This window comes from Aythya ferina (genome assembly GCF_964211825.1).
Source record: "Aythya ferina genome assembly, chromosome: 19".
In the NCBI taxonomy this organism is placed as follows: domain Eukaryota; kingdom Metazoa; phylum Chordata; class Aves; order Anseriformes; family Anatidae; genus Aythya; species Aythya ferina.
The window spans coordinates 8,221,803-8,243,786 of record NC_140309.1 but is presented as its reverse complement, the minus strand read 5'-3'; the positions used below and the strand labels follow the sequence as shown (position 1 = coordinate 8,243,786).

At 58.2% G+C, this 21,984-nt stretch overlaps 1 protein-coding gene and 1 long non-coding RNA gene across 13 annotated transcripts; one reads left to right on the top strand and one right to left on the bottom strand.

Annotated features, from left to right (window-relative positions):
• The first annotated feature begins 329 nt into the window (after nt 1-329).
• Nucleotides 330-21,704, top strand: FLOT2 (flotillin 2). Of its 12 annotated transcripts, none has more exons than XM_084493234.1 (14): nt 330-523; nt 604-722; nt 1,409-1,532; nt 1,636-1,947; nt 11,745-11,826; nt 15,382-15,472; nt 18,890-19,013; nt 19,409-19,527; nt 19,846-19,959; nt 20,052-20,171; nt 20,590-20,804; nt 20,962-21,145; nt 21,244-21,393; nt 21,558-21,704. In XM_084493234.1, the coding sequence occupies exons 1-14, from the start codon at nt 385-387 to the stop codon at nt 21,594-21,596; spliced, it is 1,932 nt and encodes a 643-aa protein (XP_084349360.1). In that variant the 5' UTR covers nt 330-384; the 3' UTR covers nt 21,597-21,704. The 12 variants fall into 12 exon arrangements, with proteins under 12 accessions (XP_084349360.1, XP_084349364.1, XP_084349365.1 ...); XM_084493238.1 differs by lacking the exon at nt 15,382-15,472 and adding an exon at nt 14,044-14,134; XM_084493239.1 differs by having other exon boundaries at nt 331-511.
• On the bottom strand, nt 18,641-19,395 carry LOC311421415. The gene is made up of 2 exons (XR_014684856.1): nt 19,087-19,395; nt 18,641-19,047 (listed from the first exon to the last, which is right to left on the bottom strand). It is a non-coding gene; the product is annotated as an uncharacterized lncRNA (long non-coding RNA).
• Nucleotides 21,705-21,984: the final 280 nt, after the last annotated feature.

Here is a 21,984-nt window from a genome sequence, read left to right as displayed (position 1 = left end):
CGTTCTCTGCCTGTCTGTCTTCACTCTGTGCCCACCACCCGGGGAGACGGGGGGCGGGGGGGGGGGAACCTCATTTTCCCCATTCCAGGCCTGGAGGAGGGAGGGCTGCACACCTCCAGCCTTATTTTTTTTTACCGTTTTACCCTCTTTTCCACCCATCCTGCTGCAACCACCCAATGCTCCCCAGCAGCTCGCCTTGCTCCGGGGGCCAAATTCCAGCTGCGGGTGCGAGCAGCGCAGCACCCCCCCGTGCCCTCCTCTTCCTCCTCCTCCTCCTCCTCCTCCTCCCGCCGGGGCTGCCGGGAGGCCGGGGCCGGGCCGGGCGGCTCCGGGGCTGCTCCTGCAGGCGGCGCAGAGCCGGGAACGGAAAAACCGGGGCCGGGCATGGGGTGGGCGCTGCTGGGCGCGGGGCTGCTGCTGGCGCTCGGCGTCCTCCTGCGCCACCGCCTGCGCGCCCCCGTTCAACCCCGCTCCCGGCCCGATCTGCGGGGCCGCACGGCCATCGTCACGGGTGAGCGGCACGGTACGGACCGGGAACGGCCCGGTACGGCCCCCCCCCGGGGGTTTATAACCCCCCCTCCCATCCTTTCCCGTGCTTTATAGGGGGGAGCGGTGGCATCGGCGAGGCCACGGCGCGGGGCCTGGCGCGCTGCGGGGCGCGCGTGGTGCTGGCTGCGCGCTGTGCGCGGCGCGGGGAGGCGGCGGCGCGCCGCATCCGCACGGTGAGAGCGCCCCCCCCCCGCCCGCACACACACCCCGAAACCCCATAAAGCCCACCCCCACAGGGGGACGTCCCCGGGCATCCCAATAAGTAACCCCCCCGGGCACCCCGCTGCACCCCCGTGGATGGCCCTTGGGCACCATCGCCACCCCCAGTGTACCCCGCCACCTCCAAAATCCCCCCCCTGGCACTCCTAGGACACCCCCATGGGACATCCCTGGGCACCCCTAGGACATTCCTTGGGCACCCTGACAGCACATCCCCAGTGTACCCCCCCCAACCACCCCCAGTACCCCTTCCCATACACCCCCAGTACCCCCAAGTACTCCCAGTACCCCCACATACACCCCCAGTACCCCCTAAGTACTCCCAGTGCCCCCCATAGGCCCCAGTACCCCCACAAGTACTCCCAGTACCCCCCCATACACCCCCAGTATCCCCCATACACCCCAGTACCCCCCTATACACCCTCAGTACCCCCCATACACCTCCAGTATCCCCCCAAGCACCCCCAGTACCCCCCCCATACACCCCCAGTATCTCCCCAAGCACCTCCAGTACCCCCCATACACCCCAGTACCCCCCCATACACCCCCAGTATCCTCCCAAGCACCTCCAGTACCCCTCCCAAACACCCCCATAGGACACCCCAAAGCACCCCCAGCACCCCCCCCGCTGCACCCACAGGAGACGGGGAACCCAGAGGTGCTCTTCATGCCCCTGGACCTGGCCAGCCTGCGCTCGGTGCGCGCCTTCGCCAGCTCCTTCCTGCGCCAGGAGCCCCACCTGCACCTCCTGGTCAACAACGCCGGTGAGCCCCCGGGCTGCACGGGGACCCCCCCCACCCCCCTCAAACCATCCCCAAATTTCCCCAACCTCCAGCACCGTCCCCACCGCCCGCTGCCCCTCCGCAGGGGTGAGCGCCGGGGGGACGACGGAGGACGGCTTCAGCCTCACCTTCCAGGTCAACCACCTGGGCCACTTCTTGCTCACCCAGCTGCTCCTGGAGCGGCTGCAGCGCAGTGCACCCAGCCGCGTGGTCATCGTCGCCTCCTCCGCGCACCGCGCCGGCCGCCTGAACCCCGCCGCGCTGGGCCGCCCGCCCCCCGGCCCCCTGCCCACCTTCCAGGGCTACTGCGACAGCAAGCTGGCCAACGTGCTGCACGCCCGCGAGCTGGCCACGCGCCTGCAGGGCACCCAGGTGACCGCCTACGCCGTGCACCCAGGTAGGGCCCCGCCGTGCGCAGCGTCCTTCATGCGGTTCCTGCGTTGCACCTGTGAAGAGCACAGGGTTTTTGCTTTGTGCACGGTGCAGGCTGTGCTCAGAGAAGTTCTTTGCACAGAGAATTCCTTTGCGTGGAGCGTCCCTTTGCACGTTGCGCCCTTTGCATGATGCCTTTTTTGCACAGCGCATCCTTTCCATGGATCATCCTGGGTGCAGCACATGCTTTGCATGGTGTGTCCTTTTGCACGGTGCATCCCTTTGCTTGGGCCGTCCTTTTGCATGGAGCAGCCCTCTGCACAGCTCAGCTTTTGCACAGGGTCCCTTTGCATGGAGCATCCCTTTGCACGTTGCGCCCTTTGCATGATGTGTTTGTTGCACGGTGCACCCTTCGCATGGAACATCCCTTCTGTGCATGCTTTGCATGGCACATCCCTGTGCATGATGTGTCCTTTTGCACAGTGCCTGCCTTTGTGTGGACCATCCTTTTGCATAGAGCATCCAACAAAGCTCACCTTTTGCACAGGGTCCCTTTGCACAGTGCATTCCATTGCACGTTGCACCCTTTGCATGATGCCTTTTTTGCACAGCACATCCTTTGCATGGAACATCCTTGGTGCAGTGCACGCTTTGCACGGCCCATCCCCTTGCATGGTGTATCCTTTTGCATCCCTTTGTGTGCACCATCCTTTTGCATGGAGCATCCCTCTGCACAGCTCACCTTTTGCACAGTGCATCCCTTTGCACGACGCATCCCTTTGCACGGTGCACTCCCTGCACAGCGCATCCTTTTCGCACAGAGCACCGTGCACTGCAGAGCAGCTTTGCAAAGCCGGGCCAGGCTCAGGCACAGGCAGCACCCTGACCAAACAGCACCCTGTGGGCGGGGGTCCCTTCCCCACCGGGCCTCGTCTGCCACACCGCCCCTTCCCCTCGCCCCAGGCTTCGTCAACACGGAGCTGTTCCGCCACCTCCCGCTCTGGCTGAAGCCTCTCTTCGTGCCCTTGGCCTGGCTCTTCTTCCGCGACGCCGCCGAGGGCGCCGAGACCTCGCTGTTCTGCGCCACGCAGGAGGGCCTCGAGCGCTTCAGCGGCCGCTACTTCGCCGACTGCCGCCTGCAGGAGCCGTGGCCCCACGCCCGCGACGACGCCGTGGCCCGGGAGCTGTGGGAGGCCAGCGAGAGGCTGGTGGGGCTGGCGCCGTGACCCCCCCCAGCCCACTGTCCCCTTCCCCGTGTCCCCCGTGCAATAAAACCGAGCGTCCTGCAACGGCGTCGCCTGCCAGCGGGGTTGGGACACGGCGAGGTGGTGGATGTGGAGGAGGTGCCCTCGTTTTGGGGAGGCGGTGGCCGTGTGTGCAGTGCAGGCTGCTTTCCTGCTCCGGCACCGCGGGTTGCAGCGCCCTGAGCTGCCCTCCAGCAGCTGCCGAGCAGCGTGCACGCCTCACAAGGCAGCACAGCTTCTGTGCACACACACACGGGTCACCCCGCCTTGCACTTGCAGTGAAACAGCACGTGTAGCCTTGCAGAGTGGGCATGTGCCGCAATACAGCACGCTCTGCCTTGCACGTACGGGCACAGACAGCCACGTGCTGCGCCTCACACAGTGCGTGCCCTGCTTTGCTTGCACATGCACATTCTGCAGTGCATGCACCAGCTTGCTGCAGTGTGCATGCCCTGCCGTGCACACCCTGCAATAAAACATGCCCTGCTGTGTACACACCTGCAAATACTGAAGTGTGCATGCCCTGCAATAAAGCATGCCCTGCAATAAAGCCTGCCCTGCCATGCACACTGAGCATTGCACACCCAGCCTTGCACACCATAACGCCTGCCTCACACAACCCACCTTGCACACCCTGCAATAATGCCTGCCTTGCACGCCCTGTCTTGCACACCCAGCCCTGCATACCCTACAGTGACACCTGTCTTGCACACCCCACAATAACACCTGCCCTGCCGTGCACACACATACTGCAGCTTGCACACCCAGCCTTGAACACGCAGCCTTGCACACCCAGCCCTGCACACCCCACAAAACTCCTGCCTTGCACACACAGTCCTGCACACCATGCAATAACGCCTGCCTTGCACACACAGCTTTGCACACCCTGCCTTGCACACCCCACATAACGCCTGCCTTGCACACCCAGTGCTGCACACCATGCAGTAACGCCTGCCTTACACACCCACCTTGCACACCCTGCCTTGCACACCCTGCCTTGCACACGCAGTCTTGCACACCCAGCCCTGCACACCCCACAAAACTCTTGCCTTGCACACCCAGCCTTGCACACCCAGTCCTGCACACCATGCAATAATGCCTGCCTTACACACCCACCTTGCACACCCTGCTTTGCACACGCAGTCTTGCACACCCGGCCCTGCACACCCCACATAACACCTGCCTTGCACACCCTGCCTTGCACACCATGCAATAACACGTGCCTTGCACACCCAGCTTTGCACACCCAGTCTTGCACACCATGCAGTAACGCCTGCCTTGCACACCCTGCCTTGCACACCCACCTTGCACACCCAGCCCTGCACACCCCACATAAGCCCTGCCTTGCATTCTCACCTTGCACACCCGCCTTGCACACCATGCAATAATGCCTGCTTTGCACACCCAGCTTTGCACACCCAGCCCTGCACACCATGCAATAACTCCTGCCTTGCACACCCGCCTTGCACACCATGCAATAACACGTGCCTTGCACACCCAGCTTTGCACACCCAGTCTTGCACACCATGCAGTAACGCCTGCCTTGCACACCCTGCCTTGCACACCCACCTTGCACACCCAGCCCTGCACACCCCACATAAGCCCTGCCTTGCACTCTCACCTTGCACACCCGCCTTGCACACCATGCAATAATGCCTGCTTTGCACACCCAGCTTTGCACACCCAGCCCTGCACACCATGCAATAACTCCTGCCTTGCACACCCGCCTTGCACACCATGCAATAACGCCTGCTTTGCACACCCCCTTTGCACACCCAGCCTTGCACACCCCCCTTGCACACTCCCTTTGCACACCCCCTTGCACACCCCCCTCCCGCTGCCCCCAAGATGGCGGCGGCTCCACGCTCCTTTAGCCCCGCCCCCCCTCCCGGCCCCGACCTTCCCAAGATGGCGGCCGCGAGGCGGGGCCGGGCGGGGCGGTGCGGGGCGCTGCGGGAGCGGGCGGCGGGGCCGGCGGCGGCACCACCATGGGCAACTGCCACACGGTGGGGCCCAACGAGGCGCTGGTGGTGTCAGGTACGGGTCGAGAGGGGCTCGGGGGAGCCGGGGAGGGGGCTTTTGGGGGAGCCGCTGCGGCTGCGGGGGTCCCGTCCTGCGGGGGCTGTGAGGGGGGACAGCGGGGAGGTGGTGTGGGGGTGGTTCTGTCATGGGGGTTGTTTAGGGGGTGAGAAGGGAGGACGAGGGGGTTTTGGGGTGCCCCACGAGGGAGGACGTGGCGGGGGGCACTGTCACAGGGGCTGCAGCCATGTCCCCGCCGTGGGTGGCAGCAGGTGGGGACACGGCGTGACGCTGGGGCTGGCAGCCTTCGGTGGCCGAGGAGCCACCAGCACCCCGGGTGTCAGCGCTGCACAGGGGTGCTGATGCTGTAAGCCCACCAGGTGAGCCGGTTAATTAGGCTGTGTTAATTAAACCAGCTGTAAAATCCCCCGAGTCCGTGCGTTGGCATGAGGCAGGCTGCAGGCAGGGCTGGTGAGGTGACGTTAGGGCTTGCTGTGAGGGCTGCGTGCCCCGCTGGTATGGGGCCACGTGCAAGGAAATAACGGGGTTAGGTCCAGGCTGGTGTCACTTTGTGTGCCCTCAGTCACATTACATCCTTGTTGTCACCGCTGGGCTGGCTTTGAGGTCAATGCTGTGATCCTCGAACCTAAACTCGCATGGAGGTGGGGGTGAGTGCCAGGGGGATGCTGTGGTGGCAGCTCTGCGGTGAAACCACATCGTCATGCTTTTGGACCAAAATATCCAGCGGGCCGCAGCCCGGCTGGGCTGTTGTCAGTTCATCTCTCGGATAATTATGGGAATTTCTGAAGAGATGGCAGGAACAGGCTGCAGTTTGGGAAACAAATGTGCCCTCTGACCACCGCTTCGGAGGGGTCGCAAACCGCACCCGCCAGCTGGCTGGAGCAGCAGTTTCCTGCAGCTTTCCTGGTCCGTGAGCAGCTGCTGCACGTCTGTGGTCCCAAAGCTGGGAAAAAAAAAAAAAAAACATGAAAACCTTGAAGAAATTGGGTGCTTCCAGCTGGGATCTGGTCCGCAGATCTAGAGCTGATGCTGCACCTCCCTCCAAGAGACCCCTCCTTGGTGAAAAGCCACATCCAGCGGGGGAACCGAGGGGCCGTGCCAGGATGACATTGTTTTAACAGCTTGGTTTAACCCCTGTTCCTTTCAGAAGTTAAAACGCGGCTTTGTAGGATGGGCCGGCAGGAATTTGTGGCATCTGCTTGCATTCTCCTACGGCCTGCGAGCCACGGATGCTCCTCAGCACACAGCCGCCTTCTGGGGGGAAAGCAGAAATCATGGCAGGCCCTGGGGGTCGGAGCTGGGTTCGGTGCTGCCACCAGACCCGGCTGCCCTCCACTGTGACCTGAGAGCACTTACTGTCCCCTGAGAGCACCAGCTCGGGGGTGGCAGAGCCCTGCAGCCACCCCACAGCTCCTCAGCACCCACATGCTGGGCAAGTGCCAGGGCAGGGGCAGGAGGGTGCAGCCCTGGGCAGCTCTGGTTCCAGAAACTCAAGCAGTCCCTGGGGAAAAACAGACAGGACCTCATGGCCCAGCGCTTATTTGGATGGGGTTAGGTCAGGTTTGGGGAGGGAGGAGGGAAGGGAAGGATAACCCAACAGCAAGTTAACGGGAGGCTTTTGGCTTGCGGTGTTGAATTGTCATACGGATGTTATCTGCAAGGCTTCGCTTTGCAGGAAGGCACCTCGACATCGTGAAGCAAAGTGGAAAGTTTTCCTTCTTGTAAACTTAGCTGGGGCTGCTGAAGGAAGTTCTGTCACGTGCCTCCTCTGGCATGTATTTTTTTTTCTGTTCCTTGAGGAGTGGTGTTTTTTTTTTCTTTTCACTTCCTCGTGGCACATCTCAGCTCCTCCAGCCCCGCAGGAGCTGTGGCTGGGGAACTTGTGTGCGTGCAGGAGCCTCGTGGCATTTTTTGGGAAGCTGCCTGCTGGCTCTCACGTCCTGCCCCTCTTGAGCAACGTCCTGCCCTTCTTGAGCAACGCTCCTCTCCTTCTAAGAAACTGCTCTCAGGCAATCCCTTTGTGAAATGCGGAGGCCAGGCATGGCAGGGATGCTCCGTGGAGCCGTACCTAGGTGATTATGGTCCCTCTGGGACGTGGCTCTGGCATTGCCAAAGAGCAGTGGTGCTGGGAGCTGCCAGTGAGGCTCGGTGCAAGCCCTGGGGAGCCTTTGACGGGTGTCTGGCTCCTTCCTGGCTGCTCTGAGCCACGGCTGAAGCCGGCCGACAGTTTGGGGAAGCAGAAAATATCTGCTCATCCTGACGTCAGGCTCTTCCCACTAAGATAAATAGATTCTCTCCAATCCGTGACACTGGTTTTGGGTTACAGCCTGGGTGAAAGCAGCTTTTGTGGCTCAGGATCGATCTGCTCCTTTTGAAAGACGGCGCTGCAAGGTTTCTGCAGGGCCTCGTAATGAGGAGATGCGATATTTAATGGCTCTGCTCATCCTGCAGCTCCCCTGGGCAGGCAGCGTTGCCCACATCTCTGCAGCTTGGCCGTCTTCCATCCTGGCTGGAAGGGCTGCAGGGTGGCAAATTCGAGCTGGACACCTGCAGGCGTGTTACGGGAGCAGTCGGTGCAGACCACAGCGTTTTTGGGGCAGGACAGACTGCTGTTTCAGCTAAAGTTCGTGATGTGAGAGGAGGAGAAAAACAAAAAAGCCAGGAAGTGACAGCCCAGTCGGTCTAGCTTTATTTCCTAGGAGAACACCGAAACAAATATTGCTCGGAAGAAAACACCTGACACATATTTGATGAACATAAGCCACATCCAGCTCATCTGCCTTCCCCCTCAGGTGAGGTAAGTGTGGGGAAGAGCAGCAGCTGTGGCACACCTCACATTTACTGAGGCTTCTTGCGCTGGCTTGTGATTTCTCAGAAGTCAGCTCGAGAAATAGCATCCAGCTCAGTTTCTCGAATTTTTAAGTCAAGTCCCTCTGGGGCTCTTTAATCTCTTTCAAAGTCAAAGAAGAGCTGGCATTTTATTTCTAGTTTGTGTAAACATTTCATGCCAGGCCCCAGCACTCGGGGATAATTAACCCTTCCAGATCTAATCTGAGCACTCACAGCCCTCTACTTCCTGTAAGAGGTCACGATTTTGAGCCAATGTACCATAAAAAGAGAACAGGCTCTTTTATGAGTTTTGAAAGCCTGAAATAAAGGCTTCTGGAAGTTCTGCAAACCCTTCCCGTTCTGCAAGAGGCCTGCAGTGTGAGGAGGAGCTGAGCTCTCAGATCTTACAAAACTGGTACGAGAGTGACTGGAAAACCATTGCCAGGGAACCTAACAGTGGCTCACTGTTCGGCTGGAAGGATTTATCGAGTTCCTTGTTTTGGCTTGGATAATGGAATCGAGAATGTGCTTATTGAGTTTGCAGATGGCAGCGAGCTGGGAATGGATTTGAGAGCTTTGGAGAGCAGGATTAGGCTCGAAATGAACTCAACAGATTGCCCAAATGGCCCGAAAGAAACACGATGCGGTTTGGCGATGTGAAAGAGCGGCTCTTAGGTGAGGACAATCGATTACATGAGCACAGAAACCCTACGGAGGTTTCTGTAGCCCCCGAGGAGACACCAACTTCCTTCTCAGGAGCTGATTCTTCAGCTTCTTGCAGGTGCTGGAGCTCCAGCTCTCCCTCGTCAGATGCTTGCTAAATCCTCGAGGCTTTTCAGAGAGGATGGCAGGAAAAGAGGCAGTCAAAATAGCCTCCGGACTTCCCTTTTTGTTTCCAGGAGGAATTCTGGGGTAGAATCTCAGAGGTTTTGTCATGCAACTCCATCGTGGTTTCAGTCTTCTGGGTTTCTGTTTACAAGATTGGTTAAACTAAAGGTGTGGTTTTTAAACCCACTCTGTACCACTGGTGCTCGTAGTTTAAATTGAGTGATTTTGATTCAGTTTGTCTCCAAACCAAGCTAACCAGCACAACCTGCTTTCACCTGCTGTAGTGACCTGCAAAGGATTGAACGGATCCGCTCAGAATGCTGCATCTGTTGAAATAAATTCTTGTTAACCTTGCACCACTTCTGCAATGGGACAAAGCCTGATTTATATTCACGGTAGGACGTAGGACGCTGACTGGAGTCTAGACTCTGCTTTATTCCATGAGATGCTTTACGTATGCCTTCGCCTTTTTCTCCCCTCTCCTTTATGCCTTTTTCCAGCAACTCTTTCCAGTTACCAATTTGTGCCTCGTCCTTCTGCACCCGGCTGTTAGCACCCCGTGACATTTCCCAGCACAAGCCCGATGCTCCGGCCAGCCTGGCATCATCCCTCTGACATGACCGAGCTGTTTGTTTCCACCTCCAGCAGCAAGAGGAGGCGATCCCAGTGCCAGATGGAAGCTCCCGTGCACGTGAAGGCAGCAGCATCGCTCTCTGATCCTGTGCTGGGCGTTGGGCAGCCCCTGGGAGGGAGCCCGGCCACCCGAGCAGCCTGCTGCCATGGTTTGCTTTCCTGAACGCTCACCGCTTCCTGCCACCTTACAAGCCTCAGGTTACCTCGGGAGATCAAAGGACACGGAGCTTGTTCACAAGCTTAAATTGTCCTGCAAGGCTGGCCTTGATGCTTTGAGCCCCGTGTTCCCTTAACCCTCAGGGTTTGTCTTCTTCCTTGCGTGCTGTCCATTAGGGCAGGCTTCCTGCATTTGCCAGAGAACTGTTTATCTCAAATGGTTAATCTGATTTCATAAAAAAACAGACAACGTGCTTTCTCTTGTCTCTGGGGATTCTTGCATGAACACAGAACCCCTCCATCTGGGCAGAGGTCGTGAATCCTCCATTTGTAGCACGGTGCCCCCGGACGAGGTGCAGTGGCTGCTCGTGGAGGCGATGTCCAAGTAGCTGGGGGACCCAGGCTGGATGTATTATAGCTGGAAAAGGCAACTTTTCTGCCACATCTCATCGTGCTAGAGGGTTTGTTCTTCAGCCTTGCCAGGGTTTCACTTTGGTCGTTCCTTTTCTTCACTTGATCTCTGAGATTTAGGAAGCGGGGCTGCAGAGCTGCAATGAGGAATCAGCGATCGGCTGCTCTGAGGTGTTACCAGGACCGAGCTCTGCTCAGCTCAGACGCCCAGCCTGTGTGAAAGCTACCAGCTGGCGTCCCTCCCCTGGTTAATGTCTTAGGTTTCCCTGTTTTTCTTATGCCTCAAACACTTCTTGCCACGCAGCGTAGCTCAGTGAGCAGAGCTGTGTAGCTGCGCTACGCGCTCCTGGAGGCAAGCACAGGGCTGGCTTTGGGTGTGATCCTAAACAAGGCATTTCCTTGCGCTGCCTGCAGAAGAAATATTAAAAAAAAAAAAAAACAAAACCTGTGTGCAGAGGCATGTTCCTTCCTTGTAACAGCGGCGGCTCGAGGGCGCGGAGTTTTCTCAGGAGGTTATGAAACAATTCCCAGCGGTGCAGCAGCAGAGGACCACGTCGATCCCACAGACCAAACGGCCTTTCCACGCGGCGCTGCAGCAACACCTCCCTTCCTGTTCCTGGAAAACAAGGGCCTGGCTGGCCGGCTGAGCTGGCCGGGCTCACGTCCGCCAAGAAATGTTAGAAGGCACGGAGTTACTGCCTCGCGGGGCTGTGACAGCAGCTCCTGTAACCCTGCCCGCCTGACGTAGCCCTCCAGCTACAGAAGAAGGTCATGAGAGGCGATTCCTCTGTGCTGTGGAGCACAAGACCCCCACGCTGGCTCTGTCTTGCCTGCTCGGAGCCCTGCGGGGTGGGAAATGCCTCTTGGAGGAGATTTGGGGGCTGCCCATGCTCTGTTCGTGGTCGGCTCCGTGATGGAACATCAAAGCCTCGTGTGCCACAGTACTTGTGCAAGCCAGAGCCAGAACCAGGAGATGTTTGCAAGGTGGCTTGAGGGTTCTCTCTGCCTCTGATGCTGACCTGCTGGCTTTTTGGGAGGTTTCAGGGTTGCTGATTTGCAGTGGAGGTGACTGGTGAGGGAAAGGAGAAGGATTTCTTACGTGGCCTTCTGTGCTGGTGTGTCCCAGCTTAGGGTGGTTCTGTTTGCTGACACTGCCTTACGAAAGTAAAATACAACCCTGGTTTGAAATAGAGTAGCTTTGTGTGCTGTTGTTTGTCAGAGCAATTTATTGTAAATGCAGTTTTCTGGATTTGTAGGCCAGTTATAAAAAAAGGTTGCCTTTGGGAAATGGCTGTGAGAAGGAAGGGCTGCGGAGGGGAGGAGAGCGCGGGGCTCCCCGTGTCCACCACGAGGGAGCTCCAGCTCCAGCACTGCTTACTGGGGCCGTGCTGGGACAGTCTCAGCTCTTCCCTGTGGGCCCCGGGAAGAGTTTTCTGTGTTCATTATTTATCAGACACCGCAGGCATGCTGGGATTCACCTGGGTGATGTTGTGGAGCGGAGCTTCGCAGCACCGTACGGCAGCTGATGCAAGGTGCTCTCCCTGCTCCGAGGGGCTGGCAGAGCTGGTGACCCTTTCCTCGGTGCTCTGAGGTTGTCCAGCTTGTGCTTCACCCCGTTAGGGTGCGGGTTTTTCCTTGGCACGTGTATGAAATCCCTCAATCTCTGTGCTTTGTGTCTCAGGTGGCTGCTGTGGCTCTGACGTGAAGCAGTACGTGTACGGAGGCTGGGCCTGGGCGTGGTGGTGCATCACCGACACCCAAAGGTAAGCAGAGCTCAGTTATTCGAGGTTTTAGGGTGCAGGCTAGGCAGAGCTGCTCCAGCAGGGCTGTCAGGAGGATTTTTAGGAGCACAGGACCGGCCGGTACCTGAGAAACCACGGCTGAGCATCAGCCCAGCCCTCTGCCTCCATCTGCAGCCACCTCTGGGCTCTTCAGAGGAAGGCTCCCCCTGTACAGCCGTGGCAGGAGCAGCGTGGGCCCTGTCTCATGCCCTTGGTGATCAGAGGGTCTCTCACAGCCACACAGCTTCTGGCTGTCCTCTGTGAGTGCTGAGCTTGCCCAGGGCAGAGGTGCTGTGAGCACTGAGCACCAGGAGGATTTGCCACGCTCTGCCCAGGGTGGCCCCAGCCCTCACCCCACAGCAAACGGGCCCTTGCCCCCGTAGCCTGGATTGCTAAAGGTGTGCTGACTGCTGTTGCCACAAGAGCAGACCACGTTCCTGTTTAAAACCACGGGATTTCCTTTCTCTCCCTTTCCTCAGCCGTGGATTCTGCTTGCTGCTCATTACTGCTCTCAATTAACGTGCTGTCATTGCTGCTGCCCTGCTGACGTAGCTCCTCGTCCCTAGGACCTGTGGCAATGTTCCTAAGTGTGCCTCTGTCCTAACACCTCCCTCACGCTCCCTGATGCAGGTTTTGTCTATCTATGTAAAAAAAATAGATAGGGAAAAACCCAAAGACGTGACTTTTGGGGTTCTGCACTGAGGGAAGCCCAGCGGCTGCAGTTAACCTTTTACCACCTGCCCTTGCCACCTCTCCTCCCTGCTCCCGTGTCACCACCAGCAGACAAAGCTAGCACGCTGCTGCCCTTGCTCTGCAGACGATGCCCTCCTGCTCTCCTGGGGTCACCCAGCTTGCGTGGTTCAAAGGAGCCCTGGCTGCTGCTTGTGATGGGCTCACGACGCCTCTGGGTCCTCTCCCGGGTGGCTGGCACGTGGGATTGCCACGAGGGATTGCTATGAGGGCTATGACAGCTCACTGGCTGCATGGAGAGACCCCAGCTAACACCCCCTGCTTCGGCCCGGGGTCCCTAGCGATGCTTGTGTAAGGTGGGAGGGGAAGGAAAGGCCCTGCTCTCTGGCACAGTGCTCGAGGAGTGCATTCAATCTGGCTTCCTCCTCAAATTTTGGTTGCTGTTCCCGTTCGTCTCGCGGTGGGAGAAGCCCAGAGAGCAGTGCAGGGCCCTGACCTGCTGCTTGCAGGAGATGCAGCCCCATTCAGCAGGCTAAATTCAGCAAGGGGTGAGTCCAGGGCGAAGAACTGCCTGCCAGGAGTGAGCTGGAGGTCCCTGCATCGCCCGGCAAACGGGGCTCGGAGAGCACTGCCAGCATCCAAACAAATCCTTCACTTCAAAATCTTTCCCCCCAGCTCATGCCATGGGATACGGGGCTTAATTCTCCTTTGCAAACCAGAGTCTTGCCCAAATCCCATAAGCTGTGCTCCACAAACTGCTGCAGGCACGTGAAGAGCTGAGGCTGATTCCCAAAATGAGGCCAGCTTTTCTGGAGCTGCCGGTGCCGCGAGGAGGCAGCGGCCGTTGTGTCGCCAGCAGCGGCACCCCGCCAGGTAGCACTGACTGGGGACAAAAGGAACAGTTAGAGCTGGCAGGGAGCTGGGCTCTTGCCCTGCCGCAACCTTGAGGATTGGGGGAAAAAAAGTAAAAAAATCCTGTCCTTGGTTAGGGGTCAGCAATAAAAGCCCGAGAAGCAGGGAACCAAGTGGTATTATTCAGTGTTTCAGGACAGCCTTGGGAGCACCTTCCCTCATCAATGCCTTAGCCAAGGATGTGTAGCCAGACCCCTGGTGCTTTTATTTTGCTAGCCCATCGTACGTGTTGGCACAGAAGCACTTAAACGATTACAAAAAGGAATTTTCTGTCTGTGAAAAGCACGGTGAGAGAAAATACCAGCTGAATTCAGGGTGGCAGTGCGGGTGGGATCCATGGCTCAGCTTCAAATGGGATTTGGGGGGGGGATGAGACCCCGTCCAGCCCCGTTACAGCATCTGGCTGTGCTTTTTAAGTGTGAGGGGGCTGCTCTGGGCCAGCATTACGAAGTCCTGGGAGCGGGCAGAGGGAGAAATGCGAACAGGGCAGGGAAAAGCCGAGCCCCCCGAGTCCCGCCTGTCCTTTGCACCGAGTGTCTGACTGTCTGGTAACCGCTGTGTGTATTTGCTGTCCCGCCCTTGTTCCTCGCTGCTCAGACTGTCTTTGGAGGTTATGACCATCCTCTGTCGCTGCGAGAACATTGAGACGTCGGAGGGCGTCCCACTGTACGTAACGGGGGTCGCACAGGTAATAACCCACCGGCTTCCTCACGGCGCGGCTAACCCTTCTGCCTCTGGTTCCAGCAGCAGCAGCAGCAGCAGCAGGATGACCCAAAACGAATGGTTTTCTAACGGGAGAGGGCAAATCTCAGAGCTCTCCTCTCCTTCCCCTTCTCCGGCCCTTGCTCTGTGGGTAATGCAGACAGGTGCACACGGGGGCAGATCCCAAATTCAGCTCCTTCCGACGGCGCTGCAGAGGTTTGCTCCAGCTGTGACCCTCCCCTCGGCAGCACTGATCACATTTTGTGCCTGGTGGAGGGCAGAAAGGCATCAGCTTGTACACGGCCAGGCTCTGCACAGCCTCTGGGGAAGGTGGGAAGCCAGGATTTGTGCCACTTCAAAAGGAAATCCGTGCACCCGTGGGGAAACTGCAGCTGTAGCCGGCTCTCTGGGTTTGGATGTGGGTTTGCACTGAGCCCTTCTTCCCCCATGTGGAGGCAGAGCCCGCTGTGGGTGTTGTCACGTTTAACAGCACAGCACGGAGACCCTGGGGGAGTTGCAACCCAGAGGGCGAGTGTTTGCTCAGCACTGCGAGCGGCTGCAAACCAGCGTAGTGCTGACACCAAACCTCCCTGGGACTTGCACAGCGTTTAAATTAATTCAAGGTGTGGGTTAGGCCATCAGAAGGCTCTGGAGCTGCAGCAAGAGCTTCAGGGTGCCCGATGCTGTGCAGGGATGGCCCCAAGGAGCTGGAGACTCGCTTCTCCTGTCTGCCTGCGGGTTACAGGACAGGAAAAATAGGGAGGGTGAGGCACTGAGGAAGCAGGTCTGTGTTAATGCCAACCCAGCAGGGGCAGAGGCTTCTTGCAGCGCTGGGTTTTGCCAAGCAGGGTGTGCACAGGGTTACCCTGGGGGTGGTGATGCTGGGTGGGCGCACCCAGGGTCTGTGCTGTGCTCTTAAACCCGACACCAGCCTCCCACGGGGTCCTGGAGCTGCGAGCTCCTGGCCGCATTCCTGTGGGGTCACGGTCCCATTGCCAGCCTGGCTCCCAGCCTTTCCCTGCTGATAAATCGTCTTTAAGCATGATTTGGAAATTTTTTATTGGCCAAAGCATTTTGTCTGCCTCCGGGGACGGACTCAGCCCCTGGGTGCCTCCCGTGCCTGTCTGACATTACCTGCGACGAGAGCTGCAGGTGGCCTGGGGCAGGAGACGCGAGGGGAGAGCTGAGCCTGTGTTACCTGGAAACGTGCAAATATTTTACGTTTTTTGGCAGGATTTCCCTAGAGATAATGACGTTACAGCCCAGGTGTGAGGACGTAGAGACGGCGGAGGGGGTAGCTTTAACTGTCACAGGTGTGGCACAGGTACAGTAACTCCAAACCATCCTTTCAGGAATTGCATGTCTCTAACCTGCGTCTGGTTTTTCCCCCTTAAAAGGTTGCTGTTGTCCAGGAACAGAAGCCAACTGCTTTAAAAGAAGTGTTTGTAAAAAAACCACCACGCTGTCCTCGTTGATTCCAGCTCACGACCGCATGTCTGCGTTGTACAGGGGGGGTGACCTCTCCTCTCCCCAAAATCATCCCTGTTTTTCTGGTGTCTCATTTGTCCACGTGGCAAATGAGGTGTGTGCTGGTGACTGATCTCTTTGTGATGCTGGTGTGCCCCTGGAGCTCTGTGTGACACCACAGGACCGAGCAATTCCCTCCTGAGATGGTGTCTTTTGGGTGTCTTTTATTATTATTTTTATTATCATTAGCATGTGGATCTTGTAATTCTTCACAGTGAGTTAAAACCTAAAGAAAGAGCTCGGTCCCTCTGGACGATAAAATTTGTACATAAAATTTCCGGCTTGAAAGGAATTTTGGTTCTTTCAAGCCTTCTCCACACGTGAAATCCAGTTCGTGCTGATTTAAACACCTGCATTTCCCAGGCTTTGGGGTGTGCTGCCCTGACACAGCTTGTCCCTGTGCCTCGGGCGGGATGCTGGCAGGAGAAGGTTGCAGTGACGTACCCAAAATCTCACGTGCGTCAAGAGGCTCTCCCGGGAAGAGCCAGCCACAGCCCTCGGGAGCGTCAGGAGGAATTCACCCAGCGCTCTGCAGGGCACCAGAGTCCTCCCGAGGCTCGTTGGTTTGCTCTGAGCTGACACCATGGAGTAATTGTGTGTTGTCTAGTGCGTAGACAAGGATGTAAGCTCAGCCAGGAGTAGTTTTTTGGGTTCTTGCACAAGGCAAAGGCTGGTCCTGCGCTGTGCTGCTCTTGGGAACGTGGCCGTGCCCAGGAGCCCCAGCACAGGAGCTCCTTGGGCTCCTCTTAGCTCCAAGGGTGGCTCTTGCTGGAGCCTCTGAGACAGGAGCAGCACAGCTCGGATAATTCTAGATGCTGAGGGCTTTTCCTCGCTGGTGGCCAGTGTGAAGCATCCTCATTTTCATTTTTTCAGCTCTTTCTGCCCATTTAGGTACTAACATGTCACCTAACCTCAGTGGTCTTCGCATGCTTGGCAAAATGCATGTGCCCATGGCTCCAACCCCACGTTTCATAACTCTGCAGTCCTTTCTGTCCTGCATTTGGTGACACCATTCAGGGGAGGTATTTCTGTTAAACATTCCCTTTTTAGCTTAGTTTTGGGGCATTCTTCCATTGCCTACAAAAAGTAGGCAGCGCACGCTGCTAGAAGGCTGGACCTCCAGGTGCCTTGATTAAAAACGCAGCTCCAAATTCATCTCATTTAGGTTATTCTTTCTTCCCACCATTCACTTATTTTTTTTTCTGCTGTCAATTCATTCATTTTAAAGACCTTACAAGGTTTAGGAGTATGAGATGCGGGGAATTACCGTGCTGAAGCATGCCAGAGGCAGTTGGGTTTGGGAGGTAGGGGGCAGAGTTTTTCTGAATTCTGCAGAAGTCCAGAGGGAGAACTTTTGAGGCAACCATTTTTCTTTTAGGGAAAAAAAAAGCAAATTTACTACCAGATAAACAACTTTTTTAGATGTTTGTTGCAATAAAAGAAGTGCTGAGTGTTCCCGAGGATGCTCTTTTTTAAAGCCACAAGTGAGGAGCACTCCAGTGGCCTCCTTCCCCTGTCGGCTGGGTGCTTGGGGTGCGGGGGACACTGCCTCAGACCAGCAGAGCTGTGTCTTCTGCCCCATTTTTCTGAGCTTTGGGCCCATTGGGTTATTCCTGCTCACCCCTTGTGGGGAACGCAGCTGGTTGGAGCTGGGCACGGCAGTATTGCTCCTGCAGGTGGGGTTGGTTTGTAGCTGTGCTGCTGCCGTGCCAGCCAAACTCTCCGATTCGGAGACGTTTGAAGACGCACCGACTGTTGCAGGGGAAAATGAGAACTGGAAATGAGCTGAGCACGAATTTCTCGGCCCTGTTTTGGTTTGCGTGGTGTTGAGCTGACTGCAGGCTGGTTCGGGTGTAGCAGCACCCGAATAAACCCCGTTTTTGGATTTGTTGCAGAGGCAGGACCCTTCCCTGCTCCCCTTGTGCCTGCTCTGCGCTCTGACTGTCTCCTCTGTGGCTCCCCAAAGGTGGGGTTGTTGGGAGAGGACACACACCGTAACCACTGCTGCTGAGTGTCCTTGACACCAAGAGCCCATGGCGAGACCCTCGGGGTCCCTTTTGGAGGTCTCTGAGCCAGGACGATGCCGGGCAGCAGCAGTCCATGGGGCAGGAGGTAGGATGTAGCTTGCCTCTAGCATCTCCTGGGCCAGAGCCCTTCCTCAGCAGCAGGCGGTGCCCAGCCCCAAATTCTCCATGAGAGGGTGCTGTGGGACTCGCTCAGCACCCCGTGTCAATAGGGCCTGGCCAAAAGGAGCTGCCACCATTTGGGGCCGCAGCTCCCCGTGGCTGGCACCTGTAGGGCTCTGAATGTGAGCCGGAGGCGTGTGCTGCATCTCCACTGCCTGGCGTGGAGGTTTAAAAATCCATAGGGATTTTTAACCCGGTTTGCTTTTAAAAAGGACCAGCAGGACCTTCCTAAGACCCTGGCTCATCTCAGCCTGGGGGTGGTGTCACAGCTGGAGCTGGCTGGGAGGTGAAAGCGCAGCTGGGGTGGCTGTGCCCAGCTCTGGGGACCATTAACAGATGGCAGGGAGTGGGACGGAGGGGTGCTGGTCACCACGCGTGAAAGGAGTCACACAAAATGTGGCCAGGAGCTCCCAGGTATGGGCAGGGCGTACCTGGTGTGCTGTGGCCATCTCGTCCCCTCTCCTTGCAGGGAGCACCGAGCACAGCCCCTGCTCCCAAGGTGTCCCTTGGGCACGCCAGGCTCTTCCTTGTCCTCTGCCTTTCAGAAAGAGTAATTCTAGCGAAGGAGGAGGGAGAGAAGGGTAATAAAATGGCTTTTGGACAGGGTAGCGATAGAAAGTGCTCTCCTCCTAGGTCTGGTTTTGGTGCAGGGGCTGAACGGGTTGTTTGGGGCTCTTTGGTGGGGCTGTTCTCAGATGTTGCAGGATGGATGGCCTCAGGGAGCACCTCTCCGTGCCGAGCCACGGTCAGGCTTTGGAGAGGCGCCTGCCCTGGCTTCAGACGCTGCAGCCATGGCTCGGGAGGGCTCAGGCGTGCCCGCAGGGCTGTCCCCAGCAGCAGGGAGCAGGAGCCCACCCGTGAGGCCGGTGGCTCGGCATGGGGTCTGCTCGGCTTGGTCCTCGGAGCTCCGGTGGCACGGGGGCCTGGCAGCCTGGTGGTGGTGCTGCTGCTGCTGCTGCTGCTGTTGGGTGCGCGTCCCGCCACGGAGAGGCACATTCAGCCCTTTGGTTTTTGTCTCCTGTCTCCAGGTGAAGATAATGACCGAGAAGGAGCTCCTGGCTGTGGCCTGCGAGCAGTTTTTGGGGAAGAACGTGCAGGACGTGAAGAACGTGGTCCTTCAGACGCTGGAGGGGCATCTGCGCTCCATCCTAGGTGCGGAGGGGCTCTCTCGCAGCCTTGAAGGCACCTCGGGCAGCTTTCACCCTGCCGTGCTGCCCCACGGCACTGCTTCCTCTGCTGCCCACAGATGGGACAGCTGAGATGGTTCCTCACTTGCAGCATCTGCTGCTGGATGTCGTGATAAATGAGTTTTCAGTGCCTGCAGTAAGAGATGTCCGAGTCCCCGGGGGTCACAGGTGGCCTGTGCGTGGTGGCTGCGCTTTGGAGATGTCGGCGTGGGCTGAAAAGGCCCCCTCGTGCCCAGGCCTGACCTCGTGGTTGGAGAGGTTCTGGGCAGTGAGGATGTTGCTGAGCTTAGCCCCGTGCTGCTGTTTCCGTGCGGCTTTTTTTCCCCCTAATAAAGTGCTTTCCCTGCCTTCCCTCTGCAGGAACCCTGACGGTGGAGCAGATCTACCAGGACAGGGACCAGTTTGCCAAGCTGGTGCGGGAGGTGGCAGCTCCAGACGTGGGTCGCATGGGCATCGAGATCCTGAGCTTCACCATCAAGGTATGCCCAGGCGAGGGGCATGGGGCTGGGCTGCAGCCGGCCATGCTGTGACACAGGAGCTGAGCCTGGCCCCGTGCCCCTGCTGTAGGTGACTGCAGAGCTTTAGGTGACAACCTACAGCCCTTTGGGGCTTTCCGTGACAGCTCCCATCCTGCGAGCCCCAAACAGGGCTGGTGGAGGAGCAAAATGATAGCCCAGCAGGCTGACACAGCCCTCTCTGACCTGGCCCTAAAAAATGGTGGCCGTGAGCTCCAGCAGGAAGGGAGCGAGATGGAGCGGCTCGTGTGAAGTGACCGCAGCTTATCTCCTCCTCCCCAGGATGTCTACGATAAAGTGGATTACCTGAGCTCCCTGGGGAAGACTCAGACGGCGGCTGTCCGGAGGGATGCAGACATCGGGGTGGCAGAAGCCGAGCGAGACGCGGGCATTCGGGTGAGTCCCGGGACGTGCTGAGCTTCCCCTCAGCTGCCTGTTGTGCTCCAGCTGCAGGCTCTTGAGCTCTGCTCTCTGTTTGCTCTCTGCAGGAGGCAGAGTGCAAGAAGGAAATGCTGGATGTCAAGTTCATGGCGGATACCAAAATAGCAGATTCCAGGCGTGCTTTTGAGTTGCAGAAAGCTGCCTTCACCGAGGAGGTCAACATTAAGGTGAGAGGTACCCGACAGCCCGCTGCTGCTCCCTGGTTCGTGGTGGCCTTGGTAGCTCTGGGGCTTTCCAGGTTCCTTCCTCGTGTGTTAGCAGAGCTAGAGATGGAGACCCCATGTTTCTGCGTGTGCTCCTCGCAGCAGATTCCTCTCCTGCCCTGTTTGCAGCAGTTAGGTGGGACAAGGAGGAGGTGGAAGGATGGGGAGGGTCACCCAAACCGAGCCCAGAGCTGGCTGTGCTCAAATAATAGCACAGAGAAGGACCCCGAGTGCAGCACTGGGGACTGGGACATGTTCCCTGGGTGGAGGCCTGGTCCAGAGCAGGAGCCACGTCTGGTTTAGAGCCTGCCAAGAGGGTCCTTACGTCTGCACCCAGCAAATCACAGCCAAGACCCCTTTTTCTCCCCTCTCCTGCCTGCAGACTGCGGAGGCCCAGCTGGCCTACGAGCTCCAGAGCGCCCGGGAGCAGCAGAAGATCCGCCAGGAGGAAATCGAGATCGAGGTGGTGCAGCGCAAGAAGCAGATCGACGTCGAAGAGAAAGAGGTCATCCGGAAGGAGAAGGAGCTCATCGCCACCGTGAAGCGGCCGGCCGAGGCCGAAGCCTACCGCATCCAGCAGATCGCCGAGGGAGAGAAGTGAGTGAGCCCCCACCTCGTCAGAGGGTCCAATTCTGTCCCCGGCAAAGTGCTGAGGCCGCTTCTGGAGGGGACACACGGCGCTGAGGGAGGGAGGGCAGCCGGGTGAGGGCTGCGAGGGTCCCGGCTGCTGGAGGGCTTGGATTTCCCTCGGCAGGGTGAGGCAAGTCCTCATGGCTCAGGCGGAGGCGGAAAAGATCCGCAAGCTGGGAGAAGCGGAGGCCTTTGTGATCGAGGCCATCGGGATGGCAGAAGCCGAGGGGATGAAGCTGAAGGCCGAAGCTCTGCAGCGCTACGGGGAGGCCGCCCAGCTGGCGCTGGTGCTGGATGCGCTGCCTGAGGTGAGGAGGGGGCGGCTCTCCCCTGCTCCGGGTGAGAGGTGTTGAGTTCCCGGGCTGGGAACACGCAGGCAGGGTCCTCACCCTCCTTCCTTCCCCAGATCGCGGCCAAAGTGGCTGCTCCCCTCTCCAAAGTGGACGAGATCGTTGTTCTCAGCGGGGAGAGCAGCAGCACCACCTCCGAGGTGAACCGCCTGCTCGCCGAGATCCCCGCCTCCGTGCGTGCCATCACCGGCGTGGACCTCACGAAGGTGAGCCAGGGACCCCCAGCTGGCAACCCCTGCGGCTCTCGGGGTGCTGGGACTCACCCTAAATTCTTGAGGCTTCTGGGGAGCCTCGTGCCCCAGCGCCGCTCAGTGCAGCTCCCTGCCTCCTCTCCACCAGCCCTAACAGCTTCTCTCTTCCCCTCCTGCAGATTCCCCTGATCCAGAAAGCCACCGGGGCCCAGGCATGAGGCCCGAAGCTAGTGAAGAGCCCTCCCCGTTCTGCACTTCGACATCGACTGCCTTCAACACTCGGGAATTCCTTTTCTATCAAAGACAATCGGAGTTTTCGTTTTTAAGCTCTGGTGCCTTATTTTTGTAGGGCCAGAAGGATGCATGCTCAGCCAGCCACTCTTTCTTTCTTCCAAAGGGTGGGAGGAGATTTATTTTGTAACTAACCCTGTATTGGATCTGGCCGGCCTTTGGCCCCCCCCGACCCGCAGTCACTCCTGGCAGCTTGTCTGGTGCTGCCTCGCTGTTCTCTGGCCTCGGGCGGCCACCCCAAAAGACTCGGCAGGACGCCTGGAGCTGTAGGAAGAGAACAGCCAGGCCCTCCCCTGGGCTCCCTGCCCTCCCACA

What these genes read in the sequence shown, in the direction of transcription:
- FLOT2 (XM_084493234.1), top strand. Translation starts at nt 385, where the DNA reads ATGGGGTGGGCGCTGCTGGGCGCGGGGCTGCTGCTGGCGCTCGGCGTC. An exon ending in CGGCGCGCCGCATCCGCACG is followed by an intron (nt 723 to 1,408) that starts GTGAGAGCGCCC and finishes CTGCACCCACAG; the next exon opens with GAGACGGGGAACCCAGAGGT. An exon ending in GCATCTGCGCTCCATCCTAG is followed by an intron (nt 19,014 to 19,408) that starts GTGCGGAGGGGC and finishes TTCCCTCTGCAG; the next exon opens with GAACCCTGACGGTGGAGCAG.